We start from the raw sequence: 19,548 nt of genomic DNA, 5'->3' as shown, positions 1-19,548 counted from the left end.
CAAGCTTAAAAAGATTGTTGGATTTTTTTGGTTATATTTTTGTTGATTTTGTTGTTTAGGGAGGGGTTGGTTCTATTGGTTGAATTGAGCGTGAGGAAAAGTGAGCAAAAAAAGAAGTGAAGAGTAGCCGATTAAAAGTTTTGATTCTCAATAACGAAGACCGAACGTTGACATTCCTGGATTGCAGTACGAAGATCGAATTCCCGTGCCTCACCGGCTTGGATAGCCTCGTCGGATTGTTTAGTGGAGCGAGCGTTCAACTCTCGATTACGCTGGGATTCGAGTACGGCCAAGTCCAAGATCCGGCGGAGCTCGAGACATTTGATATTGAGGATCGTCCTCCTCTCGTTCGTCTCTTGTGGACTCCGTTGGGAGGGACCTTTGATCAGGTGGAGGATCACGTGTTCCCTTCTGATCAAGAGCCAATCGATCGTCATCTTGGCCAGTTTGTCCAGCGTGGAATTATTGGCACGCTCCACTTTTCTTCGGTTGTTCGGGAGTCGGCTGCCGAGCACGAGCTCGAGGTAGGGACCCACGCAGCCGATCTCCTCGTCCTCTTCTCCTGGATCTCTCTTGAGCTCGTGACCCACCTCTACCGCCACTTCTCTCTTCCCGAACGCCATCGCCCACATCCCTCGGGTCACTCGGGCCATTCTACCTACCGCAGAGCCACAGCCGAGCCGAAGACGACATATCCGTTCGATTGACTGCTCGACCTGTCTCCTGCCTTGGCTCACTTGGAGCGCGTAGGGAGCGCCGGCTTCTTCGAGACGCGTCGGGAGCTCCGCTAGGCCACCATCGAGGCCGAACTGGCTCTGGCCGATTCGCCCGTCTCGAGGCGTCTTCTCCACCGGACAGGTCTTGGTGATCATCGAGACAAAGATCCGGGACCAGATCTCGATGAGCTCGAGCTCGGCCCGACTCTCGACGATTTGCTTCAAGGGGGACCATCCTCGACTGCCGCCAAACTCGCCCACAGCAGCGGACATCAGCCGGTAATCCTCGCCCTTTTCGGCCAAGAGTTCGCAAGCCTCCTCGTACTCAAGACTCAAGGCCTCGTTGAGCCAGCTTTCCTCGGCGACACGCTGGGCGTTCGGCCGGTAGTTGCTCGCTGGTAGGATCGACTCGGTGCATCTGGCGCTCTTGATCGCCAGTCGGTCTTTCTTGTGCGCCTCAACAGCCTTGTTCCAAAAGATCGGACTCAGTCTGTTTGATTCGCCAAAGAGAGTCTTCAATGATAGCGCCAATACCCCCGAGATCTTGCCGCAATCGAGCTCTTCCCTCGTCATCCGATCCCGCCAATCAAGCGTTCGACTCAAGTTATGTAGCTTGAGGATCGTGTGGAGTCGTTTCAAAGAGGAAGACCAGCCGAAAGCTGCACGAGAGAAAAGCATGAAAAAAAAAACAAATCCATTTCAGAATTAAAATCACTTTTATCAGTCAAAGAAAAAGTACAGGGCACTTACACCAAAGGCTTTCGATATCTGCAATTCTCATCCAGGCTAAGACCGTCTTGATCTTCTTAATCCGAGCGCGTTTCCCCTCGTGACGACCGTTACGATCGAGGTCAGCCATCTTCTCGATCACGTCTCCCCAGACGAGGATACCGGCAGTGCGCGCGGCTTCCTTGACTAACTCGAGGAGAAGGCTTCCCCAATTATTGGGGCTACTGGCGATGATACACAGACGATGATATTGGAGCCTTCCTGGCTTCCGAGAGCAACCCATCAAGACCTTCTCATCATCATCTCCACGAAATAAGGATGTGGGATCGATCGGAATGAAGGAATGTTTTCCATCTGGGCTAGGCTGGTCACATTCATCCTCTGAATCTGAATCAACTGAGCCATTTACGACACCTGGAACGAGAACGGGGCGCTTGTGTTTCGGTCGGCGTTTGACGGGTCTCAGTCGGCCAGGACTGAAGAAGTTGAGGACGAATTCGGGCTTGAGTATGAACATCAAAGTCCAGATGATCGAAGCGATTGACAACGCATTTAAGCCTGCCTGTGAGAATGAAAGGTGCGGGATCTGGGAGGCCTGGGTAGCGCTCAAGAGCCGCTGACCACGCCCTGGATTGGCGGGGTTTCGATGACATTTGAAAGCCTGTGGATTGGAGGATGCCATGTTTGGAGGTGTGCAACCCTTGGGGAAACGTGATTGACTGGGTGAACCCCAGGCTTCTTGGTCATCCGAGGACCTTGAACGGGTTTGGTGGTAATTATACCCGGAGCCTACGGCAAAGGAAAGGCCCATGAAGACCGCAAGTAATGGCCGAGTTTGATGGCCGCCGGCGTGTTGTGAGCGTGGCTCGGGGGGTGGGACGGGGGCGAAAGGGTGGCCCATGAAATCAGATGAAAAGCCAGAGGACTGTAAGTGGCTATAGTCATGCGGATTATGCTGCTGAGCTATGAATTGATGGTGGTAGTTCGAGGGTGGCTCGCGAAGGACATCAAGTTCATCTACCAAGTCGTGAGTCATCCTGCCCAATGGTTCTTGCCTTCCGTTGACCGAGACAGGGGCAAATGAGCCGGGATTAGAGGAGGGAGGGAGTGCTTCGGAGGCCATGATCGTCGACTCCGGATGAGAAGGACCAAGAGGTTGATTGCGGAAGTCGCAAGAATGGCCCGGTTTTCTAATTCCTCTGCCGTAGATTTTGCCGCCCTTGAGTCGGTTTGAGTCGCCGATCTTGAGATCTGCAACTTTCCTCTTCTTGCTTGGATTGGGGCCGTGATTACTGTGATGAGCCCCATTGGTCTTCTTATTATTAGGATCGTGCATCTCATCATCATCATCGCCATCCTCCTCGCCTTGGCTTTGTTCAAGCATTCGTTGGCGCTGACGCTGGGGAGATTTCAAACGGATCTGCGCCTCCCATTCAACAATCAAGATATCGCCGTTTGCCACCCGACTCCTCACGACATCTTTCAAGTCTTCGATGTCTTCTTTCAACTCTTCCCTTCTCCTAAGCAAGTGTCGCATGTAATCCACACTCTTTTTTGTTTTGTTTTTCGAAATCGAAATGATTAGCAACCTGCTCAGTGATTGGCATTCTTATGCGAAACAAATTGACTTACTTTGCTCAAGATGTTTCCTTTGCTCAATTTGGTCGCAGCCTTGACACCATCGACCAAGCCTACGGGAATCTTGCCGATGGCACTAGTAGAGACGATAAATTGGCTAGAGTGACGTCTCGATGTTGCTGCAGAAGGCAAAGATCGGAGGTGCTGCAGGGCAGGCACAAGGTCGGCCAGGGCGGCGATATGACTGTTGATATTATTGCGATATCGTTTCTCGACTGCGTCTGTAAGGCCGACGAATTTTTTCACTTGATCAGTATTTGGCGGAAAGGCGAATGAGATTAGAGGGGGAGAAAGAGGGACTGACTGTGTCCAGTTTCTTCCGAGGGATGTGTGGTGAGTTTGCTGAGCCCGGCACTCCCAGGCTCGCCGAGGACGACCAAGTTTTCCGGGATCTTCTCCATGTAAGAGGCGCGTGGTTGGGTGTAAGGGGGGAGCAAACCGAGGCTATTGGAGTTGGAAACGCCGGTATGCTCGCCGAACTTGAATGAATGGTCAACGGGCGTGAAAGCTGGAAGTTAAAGAAGAAAAAGAAAATCACACGAAAAATCAGAAAACATGGACTTGCTGGGGCAAGAAAAATCTGGGGGGTTTTTTATAGCTTACCTTGTTGGGTGGGTGGTAGATGGGACGCGGAGAAGCTGTAAAGATGTTGGTTATCTACCACCGATACATTCCCTGCCATGGCGGCCGAGGAAGGCTGATTGTCGTTCATTTCATCGCCGCTCCAGCCGCCAGTGCTAGGAGAAGTGTCGGGGTGGTTGAGCGCAAACGGGCTAGGCTCGGCCGGCTTAGTATGGTCGGTGTTGTTAGCCGTGGAGTTTGCGCGGTCGGTGGTGGGCAGCGATTGGGCGGGCGGGATGATGGACTGGGATGTAAAGAAGAGCTGGCTCTGGCTGTAAGCATCGCCGGAGACTGGGTAGCCCAAATTAGCGCTCTGAGCCCATGCCGGTGGTACCACACCGGCCGAAGATGGTGGCGCAGGTTCGGCACCGGTAAGCTGCTCGGGCGAGCCCGGATTGGTGGAGGTACGGCGGGGATCAGTGAAGATTTTTTGGCCGAAGTCGGTCGGGCTGGAGTTAGCGGTGTTGGACTCCAACTTAGGAAAGATACCTGGTGCTCCCTGGGCATGCTGGATTGCGCTAAAGTCATTGAACGCTTGGAAAGGGTGGCTTTGCGCAGATGAAAAGTTGAAGGTGTTGCCGGAGTCATTATTCGACTTTGGAGCAAATACGGACTCAAAGCTTGTACGCGCGTGTGCTCCACGCGGGGCGGAAACGCCTTGGCGGCTGAGGACCGCAGTCGATTGGTATGCAGCGGAAGAGCTGATACCCGCCTCACCATTGGGCGTAGTGATGTGGTCGGAATGCTCGGTGTGACGGGAACAGCTCGACGAGTCTGTCCGTGGCGACCTCGACAAAGATGAGCCGGGCACGGAGCTGAGCCCTTGTTCGTGTTGGGGAGAATTGTTATGCTTGGAGTGGGGTGAGATCGAGGGACAGTTGGAGGAGAACAAACTGCTGGAAAGCGCAGCAGGCGGGGTCAAGGAGGGGCGGTCGCTGGGCGCGCCGAGGCCGTTGGGAAGCTGAGGAAGCCGTGGCTCGACGGGGGTTGATTGGCCGAGATGGAGAGGATGGACGGGGGTTGAGTGATGGGGTGTTTCGAAGCCCAAGGAAGTGTTCACGGTTAAATTCTTATGGTTATTACTCGGGCTCGAAGGAGAGGGTTCATCCTGGTTGGTGAGGGGGGATGAGCGCGTCTGTTGGTTCTGGAGGGCCAAGATGAGAGAGCGCTGGTCGGAAGAGGCTTGGATGATGGATGGATGGTTTTGGGGGTGGCAGGAGAGATCAAGCGGTGGATGGCCGGTGGCATGTTGGAACAAATCGGCGACGGCCAGGCCGATATGGTTATTGAAGAGGTCCTTGAGATTCTGGGTCTCACCAGCACTGGCACGAGTGCTCGGGCGGGGCTGGAGGCTCATCGAATCAGGCGGATTGGTAGTCGGCGCGGAGGGAGGACGGAAGTCAGCAGACTGGTTGAAGTAGGAGGTAGTATCGCAGCTGGAGTAAGACACCATCTTGCGGCCGGAGAGAGAGGGGGGGGGGGGGGGCCGTGGGGCAGAAGATGGGAGCAAGATAAATATGTAGGAAAGAAAGAGGGGCCTGGAGGGGGTTTGTGGGAATATCAAACTTTAAATGGGGGGAGGAGGGATTCAGAAGACCCAAGAACCGAAGCAAGGTTGTTGTTGGTTTGGGTTATCAAGCCGTGCCGAGGGACCAGACCGCGGCGGTGGAGCGCCGGAGCCAACCGGGTGACGGGACTGCAATGGGCAGGGGGCTGATCGCAGGCGCAGAGGATCTTCGGGCCGATGGAAGGTCTAGTGGCTGAAGCTAGTGGGTGGGTGGGTAGTCTAATAGACTATCGACCGATCGAAAAGGAAAAAAAAAAAGAAAGAGAAAGAAAGGAAAGAAAAAAAAGAAAAAAAACACGTCAACAATTGCCCTTGGCCTGAGGTTCTTGAATGGAAGAGAGAAACAGAGAATTACAATGGCCAGAATCAGGCTGGACTCATAAACTCCGTACAACGCCCAAAGGAAAACTCAGAGAAAAGCAAACAGCCTGAGGGGAAAAGCCTTCAACAAAAACCAAAAACCAAAAACCAAGAGAGAAAAGGAAAGGACAGCGGGGGGTAGGTTTGGATGTGGGGAGATGATATTGAATGGATTGGGTTGGGAGGAAGATAAGGGATCAGAGTGGGGGAGAGATGGACGGGAGAATCCGAATGGAAAGAGAGTTGTTTTGGATATTTTTTAGGGGGGGAGTTCTGCTGAGGGATGGAGGGTGTCGCAAGAGGAGGTGAGCTGAGAATTCAGGAGAGATCAAACTGCAAGTGTCAAGATTGACGAATCGGCGACATCAAGCAAACAAAACATAAGCTGATCAGCAGCAGCAGAGAAAGAGTTAGAAGAAGACAGAAGATAGCCAGTCTGGTCGGCCAGTTTTTAACGAACCTTAAAAGACAAGTTGTGTGGTACTGCTGGTCGGGGTTAATTAAGGAAGCAATTGTTTGGATGCATACGACATGGAAGCGAGTGAAGAGCCGGGACAGCCGACGACGATCTTCTTTTCGGGTTGAATTTGTGGGTTGTGGTATGTTTTGTATGAAGGCAGATCAGATGGAACGCCTTGTACCAAGAACTCAATGGGATGTGGGTGTGCCAAAGAATTAAATTGTAGCAGGTACTCGCAAGTATTCCCGAGAGATTCTCTTAACTGCTTCTCTCTGCCAGTCGAGATGGTATTTTGGGTCGGAGGCAGTATTGTATATATATGTTTCAATGAAAGAGTAGACACATTCTTCTTCTTCTTCTTCTTCTTCGGGGAGGAGAGGAGGAGCGAGATCAGAGAAGCAGGGGAGAGAGAAAGAGAGAGAGACGGAAGAAAACAAAGATGAAGATCTCCGGCAAGGAACGTGGGACAGAATCTGAAAGATGGCTGAATGAAACAAGCAACGATCCCGGGGGGAGAGGGGGCTAGGGAGGAGTGAAAGGAGAGAATAAGATGCGGAAACTGACGATGGTGGGCTGGGCTGAGCCTGGGCGGGCAGGAGCCGAAGTGTTTTGGAGGGAAACTCTGGGGATCTTGCGGCAGCGGGCTGAATGTATGCAGATGGAAAGCGGTGGATGGGCGTGCCTTTGGCTGGCCAGTGTTCCGGGCGGATGGTGGGCCTGGGACGATTTGCGTTCTTTGGCTGGTAAAAGGCTGGGGGAGGGAGGGCGAAAGAGCAGGCGGGGGGGGGGGGGAACAAGCGGCGGTCGAACGAGGCTTTGAAGGGGAAGGGGAAAGAAGTCAGTTGGTGGAGAAGGTAATTTTAGGACTGCGGGAAAAAAAGAAAGAAAGTGGGCTAACCGTGGATGGTGCTAGTACTACTATTAGTCGACTTGTGTGTGTCCGGAGAATAATTCTAGAGAAGAGGCTTGCAAGTTAAACTCGTTTCATGACCTGGGCAAGGAGAGTTGTAATCGGTGCCAGATAAGCTGAGTGTGTGGTCGGGGATAGTCGGAAGTCGAATGGGCTCCAGCTTCTTTGTTTAGAAACCCCCCTTTCTTTTCCTTATTTTGTTGATAGTAGTGAGACTGATGGGATGGCAGATCATTAAGGTTTGCAGGGTGTCTCGAGGATATCGAATGTCCGACTTTCGTTGTGGATATCTGGGATGCTCGGTGCTTGGGTGGGCTTGTGGGTGCGATGAGGGCGCGGAAATTTGCAGGCTGAGCTTGGGATTTGCGGGTCGAGTGAGGCCCAGCTGGAGTGGTCCGTCGGCAGATGGGGCCAGCAGCGACGACCAACAGCCTTATAATCCGATAGCGGTCGATTATAGATCAGAGTATCGCTTCAGCTTCCTATAAGTTCAAAGCTGGAGAAAACTAGAGACGTGCGACTTCCCTTAAATATAATTGTATGATAAGGCAGGATGGCATTTTTATATATAGCAACGCCCACGGGCCGGCAAGAGGGGCAGTGATGTTTGGGCGGGCAAGAATCTTACTCCGTCTGCGACAATCGGAGCTTCAGCAAAATAAATACAAAAGCCCATCCTCCAGACAGAGTGAGAGAACATCCCCAGGCTGGAGACCGAGCAGCTCGACTAGGATCGCTTGGGTTCTTCTGGCAATACACAGCCCATCCTATTCGCCAGGAAGACAGAAGAGCCAGCCCCAGCAGCAGCAGCAGCAGCAGCAGCAGCTGGAGAGCTTGTCGAGGATTTCAAGTAAGCCCGGCTGGCACAGAATGCAGATACAAAAATATCCCCAAACAACAGCTCCACCACAAGCACATCATCCATTCATCCAGAGGGCTTCGACAGACAAATATAGCGCAATTTTCAGCACTCGCCCACGCCGACGTCTGGCCAGCTCGACCGATCCAGATATTCACAACCCCAGATCACCACCACCAGCTGGCAGCCACCGGGCAGCGGGCAGACACACTAACGGGGCTGCAGGAGGAGCACTAGGGCGGCGAGGGCCGCAGTAAAAGTATGTAAGCTCCAGGATCACACAGCCCGGCAGCCCCGGTCAAGCCTCACAAACACTCGTCTCGGGAAGGCCTGCCGCCTGCACTCCGTTGGCGCACATCTTATGTAAAGTAACCTTGCCGCACTCGGCCTCCTGTCTCCATAGCCCCTCCCAGGGGGGTACATTGCATATGTACATATTCATATTCATGTGTGGCCCACTTGGATCCCTTTGTGGAAAACCCACGCTGTTTATGTGCACTGAAGCGGGGCTCTTCAGGCTGGTAGAGGCTCAGACGAAAAGAGGCGCGAAGGAAAGGAAAACGAACTGATCTCTGAATTTTCAAGAGACAGGGCGAACTGGGGAGAACCCCTACAAAAGAGGCCACCTTAAATGGTGGCCATGAAACTGAACTAGACAAAACAACTAGACAAGGGGCGCCAAGCCCCTGCGGCTAAAACATGACGAGAGAATGGGATACAGATCGTAACTCCGGGCCGAACCCGGTAGTGCGTCATGGGGAGCCGGCGAGGCCGAACCCGGTAGTGCGTCATGGGGAGCCGGCGAACCTCCTGCGTCCGGCAGGAGTCCACGTGGTCTCCTCGTGGTCGTGAGCGTACAGGGGGACTATGTCTCCCTGTATAACTGTAGCCCTGCTACAACATCCCCCCCTCTAAACGGGGGCCGTCCCGGACCCTGATGGTGGTGGGCCCAACCGGAGCTTGAGTCTCCGAGCCGGCGGGTTAGCCGGGGGTGTTGGGGTAGCTGAACTCGTCACCTCGGCAGAAGCCGACGTGTTTCTCTTGGTCTTTGCTAAGACTTTTGTTTTCTTCAATAAGTCCCGAGCCACTTTGGCATCGGCACGCTTTTCCCGCTGAGCTATAGCGGGTGGCGCGGCCCACATGTCATTGACAATGAGCGACCGGAGTGCTACCGGTCGTAGACTGTTGCCGTTAACCGGTCTTGGGTACTCGACTGCGTCGTGATCAGCAATGATGTAAACATTATTGTCTAATACTTTAGTGATGGTGAATGGTCCGAACCACCTCGGGCTTCCCTTGGTATGCTTCTCATTTCGGAGCTTCACGGCTTGGCCCTCGACAAGACTGTCCAAGTCTCGTGCAAAATGGGTTTTCTCATCGAAGGCTGTCTTGTTCCTCGAGGCGCGCACGGCAGTGTTGCCGGCTGCCTCCGTTCTGGTCTTGTTGAGCTGCTCAATACGGTTTCTGAGCTCGCTCTGGCCTGGGATGGCTGGCTCTGCAGCGATCATACGCCTGCGATCTTGGGGCAGTCGCGGCTTTACTCCGTAGAGTAACTCGAACGGGGAAAACCCGCTGCTATCGCTAATGTGAATTCTAGTGGAAAACAGGGCGGCCGGGAGGACGTCTTCCCACTTGGAAGGGTCCCCGGATTTGTTCAAGCGAAAGATAGCGGCTTCTAATATGCCATTAAACCGTTCGCTCTTACCATTCGTCTGTGGATGGTACCCTGACGTTCGGACTGGTTTCATTCCGGCTGCTGCCAGGAATTTCTGGAATCCTGCCGAGAGGTAGTTAGACCCTCGGTCTGTGAGGAACTCTTTAGGTACCCCAAAAGGGGTAACAATCTGATCAAAAATTGCTTGAGCGATCTCAGCCGCTGAGGCTTCCTTCAGAGGGACCGCTACCGGCCATGAAGTGCAATGATCGATTGCAGTAAGAATCCACTTAAAGTGGCTCTTATAACTCTCCGTCATCTGGATTAGGTCTGACGACCATCTTTCGAACGGAAGGACTGCCGGCAGAGGCTTCTGCAGGGCAGTTTCTTGGTTTGGGTGTGGCCTTTCATGAATTTGGCAGGACTCACACGTACGGATGTAACTCTGAACATCATCGTACCTCTTCGGCCACCAACCCCGACCCCGCAGGATCTGCAAGGTGCAATCCCGGCTCCTGTGGCCAAGATCGTCGTGGACAGACCGAAGAAGATCAAATCAATACGCGAACGCCACGAAGGGCGATCTTTCTGGCAACCCCGGCCGGCCCAGATACATCAAGGTCTCAGCTGCGGGATCGTACTCGAAGAACTTCAAATTCTGTTCTGCTCGGGTCACCAATCGCTCTGGGATCCCTTCTGGTAAGTCCCTGTTTTCTAACAGGTACGGGATGATGAGGGGCCAGTCGGATTCGTGCAGCTTATCCGTGACCTCCTCCATCAGCGCCAGGTCACTCCTTCGTGAGAGCGCATCAGGGACGATGTTATCAGCTCCCTTCTTGTAGCGAATTTCTATGTCCATCTCGGCGAATTCCTCGATCCAGCGAAGGAGGCGTTTCGTCGGCAGGAGCTGCGTGGAGAGATAGGCTAACGAAGCATGGTCAGTATAAACAACCGTCGTTTCTACGGCTCCGTCCAGGTATACGTGCCACTTCCTCCAGGCATGGATAATCGCTAATAATTCTCTTTCTTGCGCCGGATAGTTCACCTGCGCCTTGTTTAGCTTACAAGACTCGAACGCTACCGGGTGGAGGACAAGGTCCTCTCCGTCTTGCAACAGAACTGCTCCCACGGCGAAATCCGAGGCGTCGGTCTCCATTATGAAGCGCTTGAGAACGTCCGGCATTAGGAGTACCGGTGCGCTCGTGAGTGCTTCTTTCAACTGCTTGAAAGCCACTTCTTGGACCGGGAACCACTGAACTGGTTGCTTCTTTGTTACGCCGCCTGCTGTTAGGTCGTGTAACGGGGCCGCTATCTTAGCGAAATTCTTCACGTATCTGCGGTAGAACCCACAGAGGCCCAAAAACGAGCGCACGTCGAAGACCGTCTGAGGTTTGGGCCACTCGCGTACGCAAATTAACTTCTTGTCCATCGGCCGAATCGAATTGTATCCGATAACATGGCCGACGTATTGGATCTCTCTCAACCCAAAGGAGCATTTCGCTCCACTACATTTCAATTCCTCACGCCGGAGGACCTCTAGAACTCGCTCGACGTGCTTGATGTGCTCAGCTTCCGACTTCGAGTAAATCAAGATGTCGTCGAGGTATACCTGAACGAACTCGTCGATAAACTCTCGGAGCAGCTGCGTCATCATTCTCTGGAATGTACTAGGGGCGTTAACGAGCCCAAACGGCATCACCAACCATTCGAAATGGCCGTACTTGGTTCCGAAAGCGGTTTTAGGTACGTCAGATTCAGCTATTTTCATTTGATGAAAACCCTGCTGTAGGTCTATCTTCGAAAAGAACCTGGCGCCCCTGAGCGCATCAAAGCACTCCTGGATTATCGGCAACGGGTGCCGATCTTTCTTGGTAAGGGAATTAACCTTTCTGTAATCCACACACAGCCGCACCTTCCCTGACGTTGGGTGCTTGACCATTACTATAGGCGACGACCATGGAGAGGTCGATGGGCGGATAAAACCAGCCTCCTGGAGGCCGGCCAGCCGCTCTTTCAGCGTACCCAATAACGCCGGGGACAAATGTCTCACCGGCTGGTGGACGGGCTGGGCTTTGCCGGTATGGACGAGGTGCTCGATTGTCCTCGGCTTATCCGAGACTTTCGATATTGGTCCGAAGACTTCTGCAAAGCGAGTCACTATCGACTGCAAAGATTCTGATAACTGGGCGTCGGTTCCGAACGCCGTAGGTAAGCCTACTGGCTGTTCATCCCTTGGGCCTTCTACTCCTTCTGACTCCATGAGACAGACGAACGACTCCCTAGCGCCCTCGTAGAACTCGTGGCGGCGGATCGATCGCGGGAGGAGCACCTCATCGTCGTCACTCATCACGGCAAGTTCGTGAGTCAACGTGCTACATAATGACGAAGAGGCTAAGCTAAATTCTACTACGTTACCTGTCAGGCTTTGTAGGTTCCAAGTATTGGTACGCCAGTCTGTTGAGACGACATTGCTCGCGATCCAATCTCGGCCTAAAATAATGTCGTAGCTGGACAACGGTGCCAGTCGACAAACTACCGCGAAGCTGATCTCCGCTAAAACGAAACGGACAGTAGCTAATCTGTCATCAAGAATCCGATCCCCGAAGGCTCCGGTAACCCTAAAGGACTCGGGAGAACGACTGATCAGTAAACCGAGGTCCGTGACGAAAGAAGCAGATACATAGGACGATCCAGCGCCCGTATCCAAGAGGACCCTGGCCAAACGGCCCTCAATTCTATGATGGAACTCAGCGCGGACCCCTTGGGCTTCAACGCTGCTCAACTCCATTGCGTGGTCTCCATCAAGACACAGGCAATCACTTACAACATCGGTGGCGACGCCCGGCGGCTCCCCGGCAGGCTCCAACTCATCCGAAGCGGCTGTCCCCATGCCTGGGCGATCAGCAATCTCAGCTGTTTCTAACTCACGGTGGCTCTGCTCACAATGAGGCTCAGGTAGGTCTCTCTCTAACTTAATGGTGTTTAAATTGCAAGAAAGAGAAGGAACTACGGCTAAAGTCGGTGGGAGAGACGATTCACCACCGACTACTCTTTTTTTAATTTAGGCTTTATGTTCTTAGCCTCCCAAGCCAACTGGGCTTCGGTCTTGGGCTTCGGGCACTTCTGGACCCGGTGGCCGAGTTCCTTGCAGTTATGACAAGGGAACTCGCCTTTCTTCTTGTTGGACGAGTTTCCGTCTCCCTCGGCTCGGCGCTTACCCGATCCCGAACCGCCGGCTACTGGCGCCGCTTGCGACTCGCGGTATCGCTGATCGTGAGTGACCGCGTGCATGAACACAGTGTCCATGTTGATCGGGGTGCCGAGGATCAACTGATTGCTGACGAATTCTGAGACCTTTCGACTTAGGCCGGTGTTCAAACGTTGGATGAAGGCCGTCTGCTCGTCGTATGCGAAGCCGATAGCGTTCGCCTTGGTCTGCCACTCGCAGAACCTCTCGTAGAACAACTGGACGGCCTCGTTTGGTTGTTGCTTCAACCTATTCAACTCGGCCGCGATCATCGCCGGGGTAACGCCTATTGCGTTGAGGCGAAGCAGCCAGACTTTGAACTCCGCCCAGGATTTAGGACGGGTCCCGGCTGACGCTGCAGCCCGCCAATCTCGAAAAGCCTTGCCACTGAGGCGAAGGCCGGCGACTCGATGCCAGATAGCGGGGTGAATGCAGCGGTCTTCGAGCAGCATCGCGACGGTTTCTAACCAGTCAGGGCCACTCTCACCCGGGCCACCCGTGAACACGGGGTTATCTTTCTTGGGCCATCCTTTGAGGGCCTTGATCGGGTCCTTCTCGAGGACCAATTCTTCTCCGAGGTCGTCGAAGTACTCGTCGTCCTCTTCAAGGGATTCTTGGTGGTTGCCTGCCAACTGGTGGGCGGGCTGAGCCTGGGACCCGACTCGAGCGTCGGGCGGCGCGGATTCTTGAGGTGGGTCGACCTTCATCTGTTTAAAGGCGGTCGTCAGGGCTGCCTCCAACTTCCCAACGGTCTCTGAGGAGGAACCTACTGAATTCCCCTCGCCATTTTGTAACAGGTTCAACGCTGACTGGTCGCACAAGGAGTTATGGTCGACGAGCCACTGACGTTGTTGGTCCGACATCTCCTTCACGTCCGCGCCAGTGTAAAAACTGCCGTTAAAAGGAGGGTTCGGGCGGTTAGCCTCGACTTCGGCCTTCGGTTCCGCCGTTCCTTTGCCCTTCGGGCTATGTGCGACCTTTCCTAGGTTCGACATCCACTTCGCGAAAAAAACCACGAACAAAAGTAAGCCAATGTTCTGTTTTTATATGTTCTCTTAGAGCACTATGCTCGATTCTAAGCCTCAACCCCAGAGGTGTCAACCACTAACTGGTCGACTACTCCAAACAGGTAGAACTTCTCTGGTACAACGGGACGCTGCCGCTTCGGCCACGGAGGACACGAACTAATAAAGTGGGATAAGGAAAGCTCGACTAACCGAGGGTAAGGCGGTGGGGTCGAATTATTAAACCGCGATAAGAGTACGCAGCCGGGGACGAGAAAGTGTTCCGAAAAGAAATGTTCGGAAAGCGAACAGCGACGAGTATAATTTGTAAAAGAGTAAGAAAAAATTTTCTAGTGTTTGTAAGAGTAGGATTTTTTTTTTTTTTTTTTTTTTTTTTGTCGGATCGTAATATTAGCTCTCGCTACCACTGAAGCGGGGCTCTTCAGGCTGGTAGAGGCTCAGACGAAAAGAGGCGCGAAGGAAAGGAAAACGAACTGATCTCTGAATTTTCAAGAGACAGGGCGAACTGGGGAGAACCCCTACAAAAGAGGCCACCTTAAATGGTGGCCATGAAACTGAACTAGACAAAACAACTAGACAAGGGGCGCCAAGCCCCTGCGGCTAAAACATGACGAGAGAATGGGATACAGATCGTAACTCCGGGCCGAACCCGGTAGTGCGTCATGGGGAGCCGGCGAGGCCGAACCCGGTAGTGCGTCATGGGGAGCCGGCGAACCTCCTGCGTCCGGCAGGAGTCCACGTGGTCTCCTCGTGGTCGTGAGCGTACAGGGGGACTATGTCTCCCTGTATAACTGTAGCCCTGCTACAGCACACACAGCTCCGTTGGCGGTGCAAACGAGCTCACTTGACGACTGTCCTGACTCAGGTCTGGGTGAAAAAGACGTCAACAGGATGCAATGATAATTTCTAGTAGTTTGGGATATTTATTTCAGGATGTGTGTTCTCTGTGGCAAGGACAGCCTTTTGCACACACACGAGAGAGATCACAGAGAGATAAGAGAGGTGAGTAGAGATAAGAAGTGTGTATGTATGGATATTTTATCAGAGTCCACTTCTTGCATGTATAATATAAATATCTAGATCATAAGTTGGCTTCGTTCTCCCCTTCATCACACCACACGCACACAACGCAGATAAGTAAAAAAAAAAGAATCCTCTAAAAATACCAATAAGAAAAGACAGGCTACTGTTGTTTCCCTCTAGACCCACCAAAAAAAAACATATAAAGGGATTCTGTTTTTTTTTTCGTTATATAGATATATATATATACAGAAAATGAAGATATGGACAAGGATAAAAACAGGAGCACTCCAAAAAAAAAAAGAAGAAAGTATGGGGAATCAATGAGGGAGGGAGAAGGTTATTCCCAGTTCATCTGGTCGAGTTCGTCGAGCCCAATCTGGTCGACGCCCGCTGCAGTTTCCTCGACATCTTCGTGATCGAGGAGAGTATGTGGAGGAGGATCTCGAGCGGGGTTGGAAGAGAGACGGGGCGGGCGGGGGTGGAGGGAGAAGCTGATGGGCGAGGTGCGGGTGGTGGGAAGGGAGGGGGTCTGGGTGGTGTTCTCCTTGTCGCCTTCTTCTCCTCCTTCTTCTTCTTCCTCGCCTGGCTGGTTCTGGTCGTTGTTGGGCGAGAGTGTAGGGCGGCTGTTGCTAGCGAAGATCTTGTTGAGGTGGGAGTGGGAGCGGTTGGGCGAGGGGGAGACGAGCTCGGAGGCGGCGAGCCGGAGCAGGGTCTGTGAGCGGGGGCGGTGGAGGTCGGCGTGGAGGTGGGAGCGGATGCGGACGGGGGAGATGGAGTTGAGGAGGTCGAGGGGGTGGTTGAAGAAGCTGGGCGAGGGCGTGGGCTTGGAGGGGGAGGTTGAGGAGGAGGAGGAGGAGACGGAGGCGCGCAGGGGCCGGTAGTGGTTGTTGAAGAGGAACGAGGCGGGCGAGGAGTGCTTGTAGAGCTCCTTGTACTCGTCCATCGAGTCCTTGAACAGATCCTCTCTCTCCCTCGACGAATCCTGGTTGTTGTTGTTGTTGTTGTTGTTGTTGTTCTTGAGCCTCTCGACGGTCGTCGATCCTCCGAGCTTGAAGAACAGGCCCTCGGGGCTCTTCCGCTGCCGCTTGCTGCTGGTCGTGGTGCCCCTGATCATCAGCCTGCTCGACGAGGAGGGTGAGCCGGTGGAGGAGGAGGAGGAGGTGAACGGTCCGGTGGGCCAGAAGATGTTGGATTCGTTGGTCGTCAGTTGCCCGCTGGCCGTCCCGCCGGCCCGGATGATCTTCCTGAACGGGGTCGAGTATTTCGAGGGCAGGCTGAAGGTGGTGTTGGTGGATGAGCGGAGGGCCGAGCTCGGGACGGGCTGCTGCTGCTCATCGCTTGGGTCCTGGGTCGAGTTCCGCTGCAGACAGTGCTTCGATGCTCTGATCGGGTGGAGGGGCGAGTGAGGGGCGAGTTGAGGGACGGTTGAGGCGGGTATGTGGGGCAGTTTGAAGGGGCAGGCTGGGCTGGGCTGGCGCTGGCTGGGCTGCGGGGCGGGGGGTGGGAAGATGGATGCGGAGGAGATGGTGGTTGTTGTTGATGGGGAGGAGTGCTGCTGGGTTTTGCTGGGCTGCTGCTTGGGCAGCTTGAGGTAGTAGAAGGTCTTTTCGATCTCGTTCAGTGTTTGGTGGTGCCAGCCGTTGAGCACCTTGAGCTTGGCATACTTGAGTCGTAGGCGCAGGTTCTCTGTGAGCTGGAGTGTTCGGAGCCAGTCAGTTTCCCGAGTGTTTTATTTTATTTTATTTTATTTTATTTTATTTTATTTTATTAGGACTACTGTTAGTGCTCTGCATCCTCATTCTTCTACTGACTGATTTGAGCCGGGACGGGTTCTGGTGTCGCTGGTGGTGGCTGTTCTGCATCCTCGGGCGATGGCTTGCGGCTGGTCTGCTGGCTGCAGGCCCGCCGATTTTTTTTGGAAAGAAAAGGCGAGTGCCGCAGCCGAGGATTACATAATCAGCAGCCTCAAAATGAAATCCGGGTGATCTCAAAAACCAATCGGATTTTATGTACATAACAAGCAACTTTAATCATCTTACCAACTTGCCACTGAAATCTGCGTATGTTCCAAATCTTCCAAATCATGTGCACACCAGATTCTACATAGGACCATCTAAATTAAGGACTCAAGTTGCCCCTCTAAATCCATTTATTAAAACACCTATCAAAACCACAACCACGGCACTGCATGAAAATAATGAATCTCACGCTTATTAATACGGACTTACTTCGCGCACTGTGGGGGTCGTCGTCTCGACGTCCAGCCACCAGTGCGCACTTCTGCCACGGCTCTTCACGCACTGCATTTCCCCCCAAAAAATTGGCGTGCATTTCTTGAGATATTTTTTGATGAATCAAGAGAATGGCTTTTTATGATCCCCCAAAAAATTAGGGTCTTGGAAAAACGACTCCCAACTTTTGGGGAAAACGACTCCCATACGTCGGCGCGACCATTTTTCGACCAGCGCTTGACGTCAACCTAGACCCTTTTTTTGGGTACGGGCTTTTTGGGAGTCGTCGACCCAAAACAAATTTTTTTTGGGAGTCGTCGTGCTAATTTTTTGTATTATTTTTTAGTATTTTTAATACTAGAGACCAAGGCGGCTCCGCCGCTGCAAATTCAGTGTTAGGCCTCTACAAATTAATTACACAGTTCACCATTATCCCTTTTTACATTGGCAAATTTAACATTAGTTTCCCAATTAGAGGGTGTTCAAAGTTGCCTTGCGTAAAATCATATTTAAGCTGAAAAAATAGGTTCCAACCAAAAACTCAAAACAGAGCAAAGTTCCAGAATTGTACATAAAAATTTATCACTCAAAAGTGTCATGATTTTATGATTTTGTGATTTGAATTCAACTCTCACTGATTTGTATGATCAAATTTTTATGAAACAAATTTGGTATTCAGAATTATAGAGGTCAAGGCAGCTTTGCCGCTGCAAAATTTAGCTTCAGTTGACTCACCTTCTCTATTTACTCTCCTTGTCTCCCCGGCATTCAAATCTCATGCCCCCCCCATTTAGCCTCCAAGTGTAATTTCATACAAATATATCCAATATCCCTGAGACACATCAGGTTTTCCTTGCAAGGCTGGCCCCCCTCTATTACAACCATCCATTAATTATAGAACAGTTTCACCAAAAATGATTCCTTCCCAAGCATGAATTTTTTTAATCATTCCAAATTTTCTAGGACCTGCTTATAGCCCAGAATCTCTTAGCTTTGAGCACTTGTGTCCCAGCCATGGTGGTATAGCAGGAGGGCTCAATTGTATGTAGGTGTCCTTAGGTTCCCTAAGATGATTGTATATGGATATTATGACTGGAGATAAAGTTTGGCTGGTACCTTTAGAATTCATGCTTGCTACTGTACACAGCTAACCTCTCCAGGAACATGTATGATCCTGGATACAACTGAAAAACAAAAGACATTCTTTTGCTGTCTCACAGGCAGTTGGTTTTGGTGTATGTTCTTTATTTCTTTTGTTTACCATCTACCTAATTGCTGACCTCTCATAAATTTGTGGCTGCAAAACAAAATAATCATGAGAATACAGAAAAAAACAATCAAAAAACAATTTTTGATCAACTGGCTTGGCTCACTTGAGCACTACTTCAAGAGCAGCACTTTTCTCAAGCAACATCTTCAAGTGGAGGGGGTGAGTGGGAAAGGGTGATGGGGACAGGCAAGCAAAATTTTCCAGATATTGTTGTTGGGTGCAACACATTCACAGCCAAAGGATGCGTTGTGGGTGGAAGGGAGCTTGTTAAAGGTCAAGACAAGAGAGCGATGCAAGAGCGGGTTGGCGGCGGACTGGTCGGCTCGCGCGTCGAGTGACATACAGCTGAATGTGTGCGAGATCGGCGGGGTGGACTCGGGTGTCAAGGGCGTTGGTTGGCCCTTGTGCGTTGCAGAGCTGTCTAGGAGCTGAATTCAGTCCGTTCTTCCAAGTACCTGCACAGAGCAAAAATTAGTTCAACACGGCTTCTTTTTCTCCTTTGGTGGCTTTGGAGGAGAAGTCTGGGAGGGCGGGTGAGAAGGCTTGAGGGGTTCAGACTTGGCGGACTCCAAATTTGAACTGCCCTCTTGGGCCGGCAATTTAGGCGGTTTGATCGTCTGATCCGTTGTCATCTGCCTCGGCGAAGAGGTGGTAGCTTGAGACCTCCTCATCTGTGTCTCGTGTAGCCCTCTGCTAGAGAGGCTCTGATTCGATGCCGAGCTGATCCAACAACAAGCCATCTCGCCACCCATGTTACTACCAAGGTAATGCGAACTTCCGCTACCCTTGGACCCTTTGGTCAAGCCAAAGCTGATTGACTTGCGCGGCCCGTTTTGGTTTTGGTTTTGGAAGGAGCTGGTCAAGCGGGGCGAATATGGAGCTTCAGAGGAATTTCAGCGGAAAAATGGAGAAGCATTGACAGGGGAAAGGAATGTGAGGCAAAGGAACGGCAGATGTGACGTACAAGTCTGAGTCAGGTTGCGCCACGGTGGTTTGTTAGTGCACAGTGATGATAGGGTGGTGTGTTGGTGGGTTGCAGATAGCGACGGTGGATATGTACAATGTCATGGCAAGGGTAACGGTGAATTTGATTCAGAGGGAGTTGAGAAAATGGCGGCAGAGAGTCTAGCAACGCAGCAAGGAACAAACTGCTTAAAAGAGAGGCAGTGTTTGAGACTATCGATCCCCCAGGGTGATTGGAGATGCTGCACTTCCAGCTATCCATTGCCCTCAACCCC

General features: G+C 52.3%; 3 protein-coding genes across 3 annotated transcripts; all 3 read right to left on the bottom strand.

Annotated features, from left to right (window-relative positions):
• Positions 1-131: 131 nt before the first annotated feature.
• Positions 132-5,157, bottom strand: PtA15_10A697 (uncharacterized protein; the record flags this gene model as incomplete). Its single annotated transcript, XM_053160899.1, has 5 exons — positions 132-1,375; positions 1,467-2,994; positions 3,078-3,304; positions 3,388-3,591; positions 3,687-5,157. The coding sequence occupies 5 exons, from the start codon at positions 5,155-5,157 to the stop codon at positions 132-134; spliced, it is 4,674 nt and encodes a 1,557-aa protein (XP_053024828.1).
• Positions 5,158-15,146: 9,989 nt separating this feature from the next.
• PtA15_10A696 (uncharacterized protein) lies at positions 15,147-16,671 on the bottom strand (the record flags this gene model as incomplete). The annotated part of the gene is made up of 7 exons (XM_053160898.1): positions 15,147-15,300; positions 15,397-15,521; positions 15,669-15,791; positions 15,840-15,915; positions 15,976-16,169; positions 16,326-16,502; positions 16,621-16,671. 7 exons carry the CDS (start codon positions 16,669-16,671, stop codon positions 15,147-15,149), a joined length of 900 nt encoding a protein of 299 aa, XP_053024827.1.
• Positions 16,672-18,786: 2,115 nt separating this feature from the next.
• Positions 18,787-19,050, bottom strand: PtA15_10A695 (uncharacterized protein; the record flags this gene model as incomplete). Its single annotated transcript, XM_053160897.1, has 1 exon — positions 18,787-19,050. One exon carries the CDS (start codon positions 19,048-19,050, stop codon positions 18,787-18,789), a length of 264 nt encoding a protein of 87 aa, XP_053024826.1.
• Positions 19,051-19,548: the final 498 nt, after the last annotated feature.

The sequence above is a fragment of the Puccinia triticina genome, chromosome 10A, assembly GCF_026914185.1.
Source record: "Puccinia triticina chromosome 10A, complete sequence".
NCBI classification, from domain to species: Eukaryota; Fungi; Basidiomycota; class Pucciniomycetes; order Pucciniales; family Pucciniaceae; genus Puccinia; species Puccinia triticina.
This window is presented reverse-complemented; position numbering and strand designations above follow the sequence as displayed.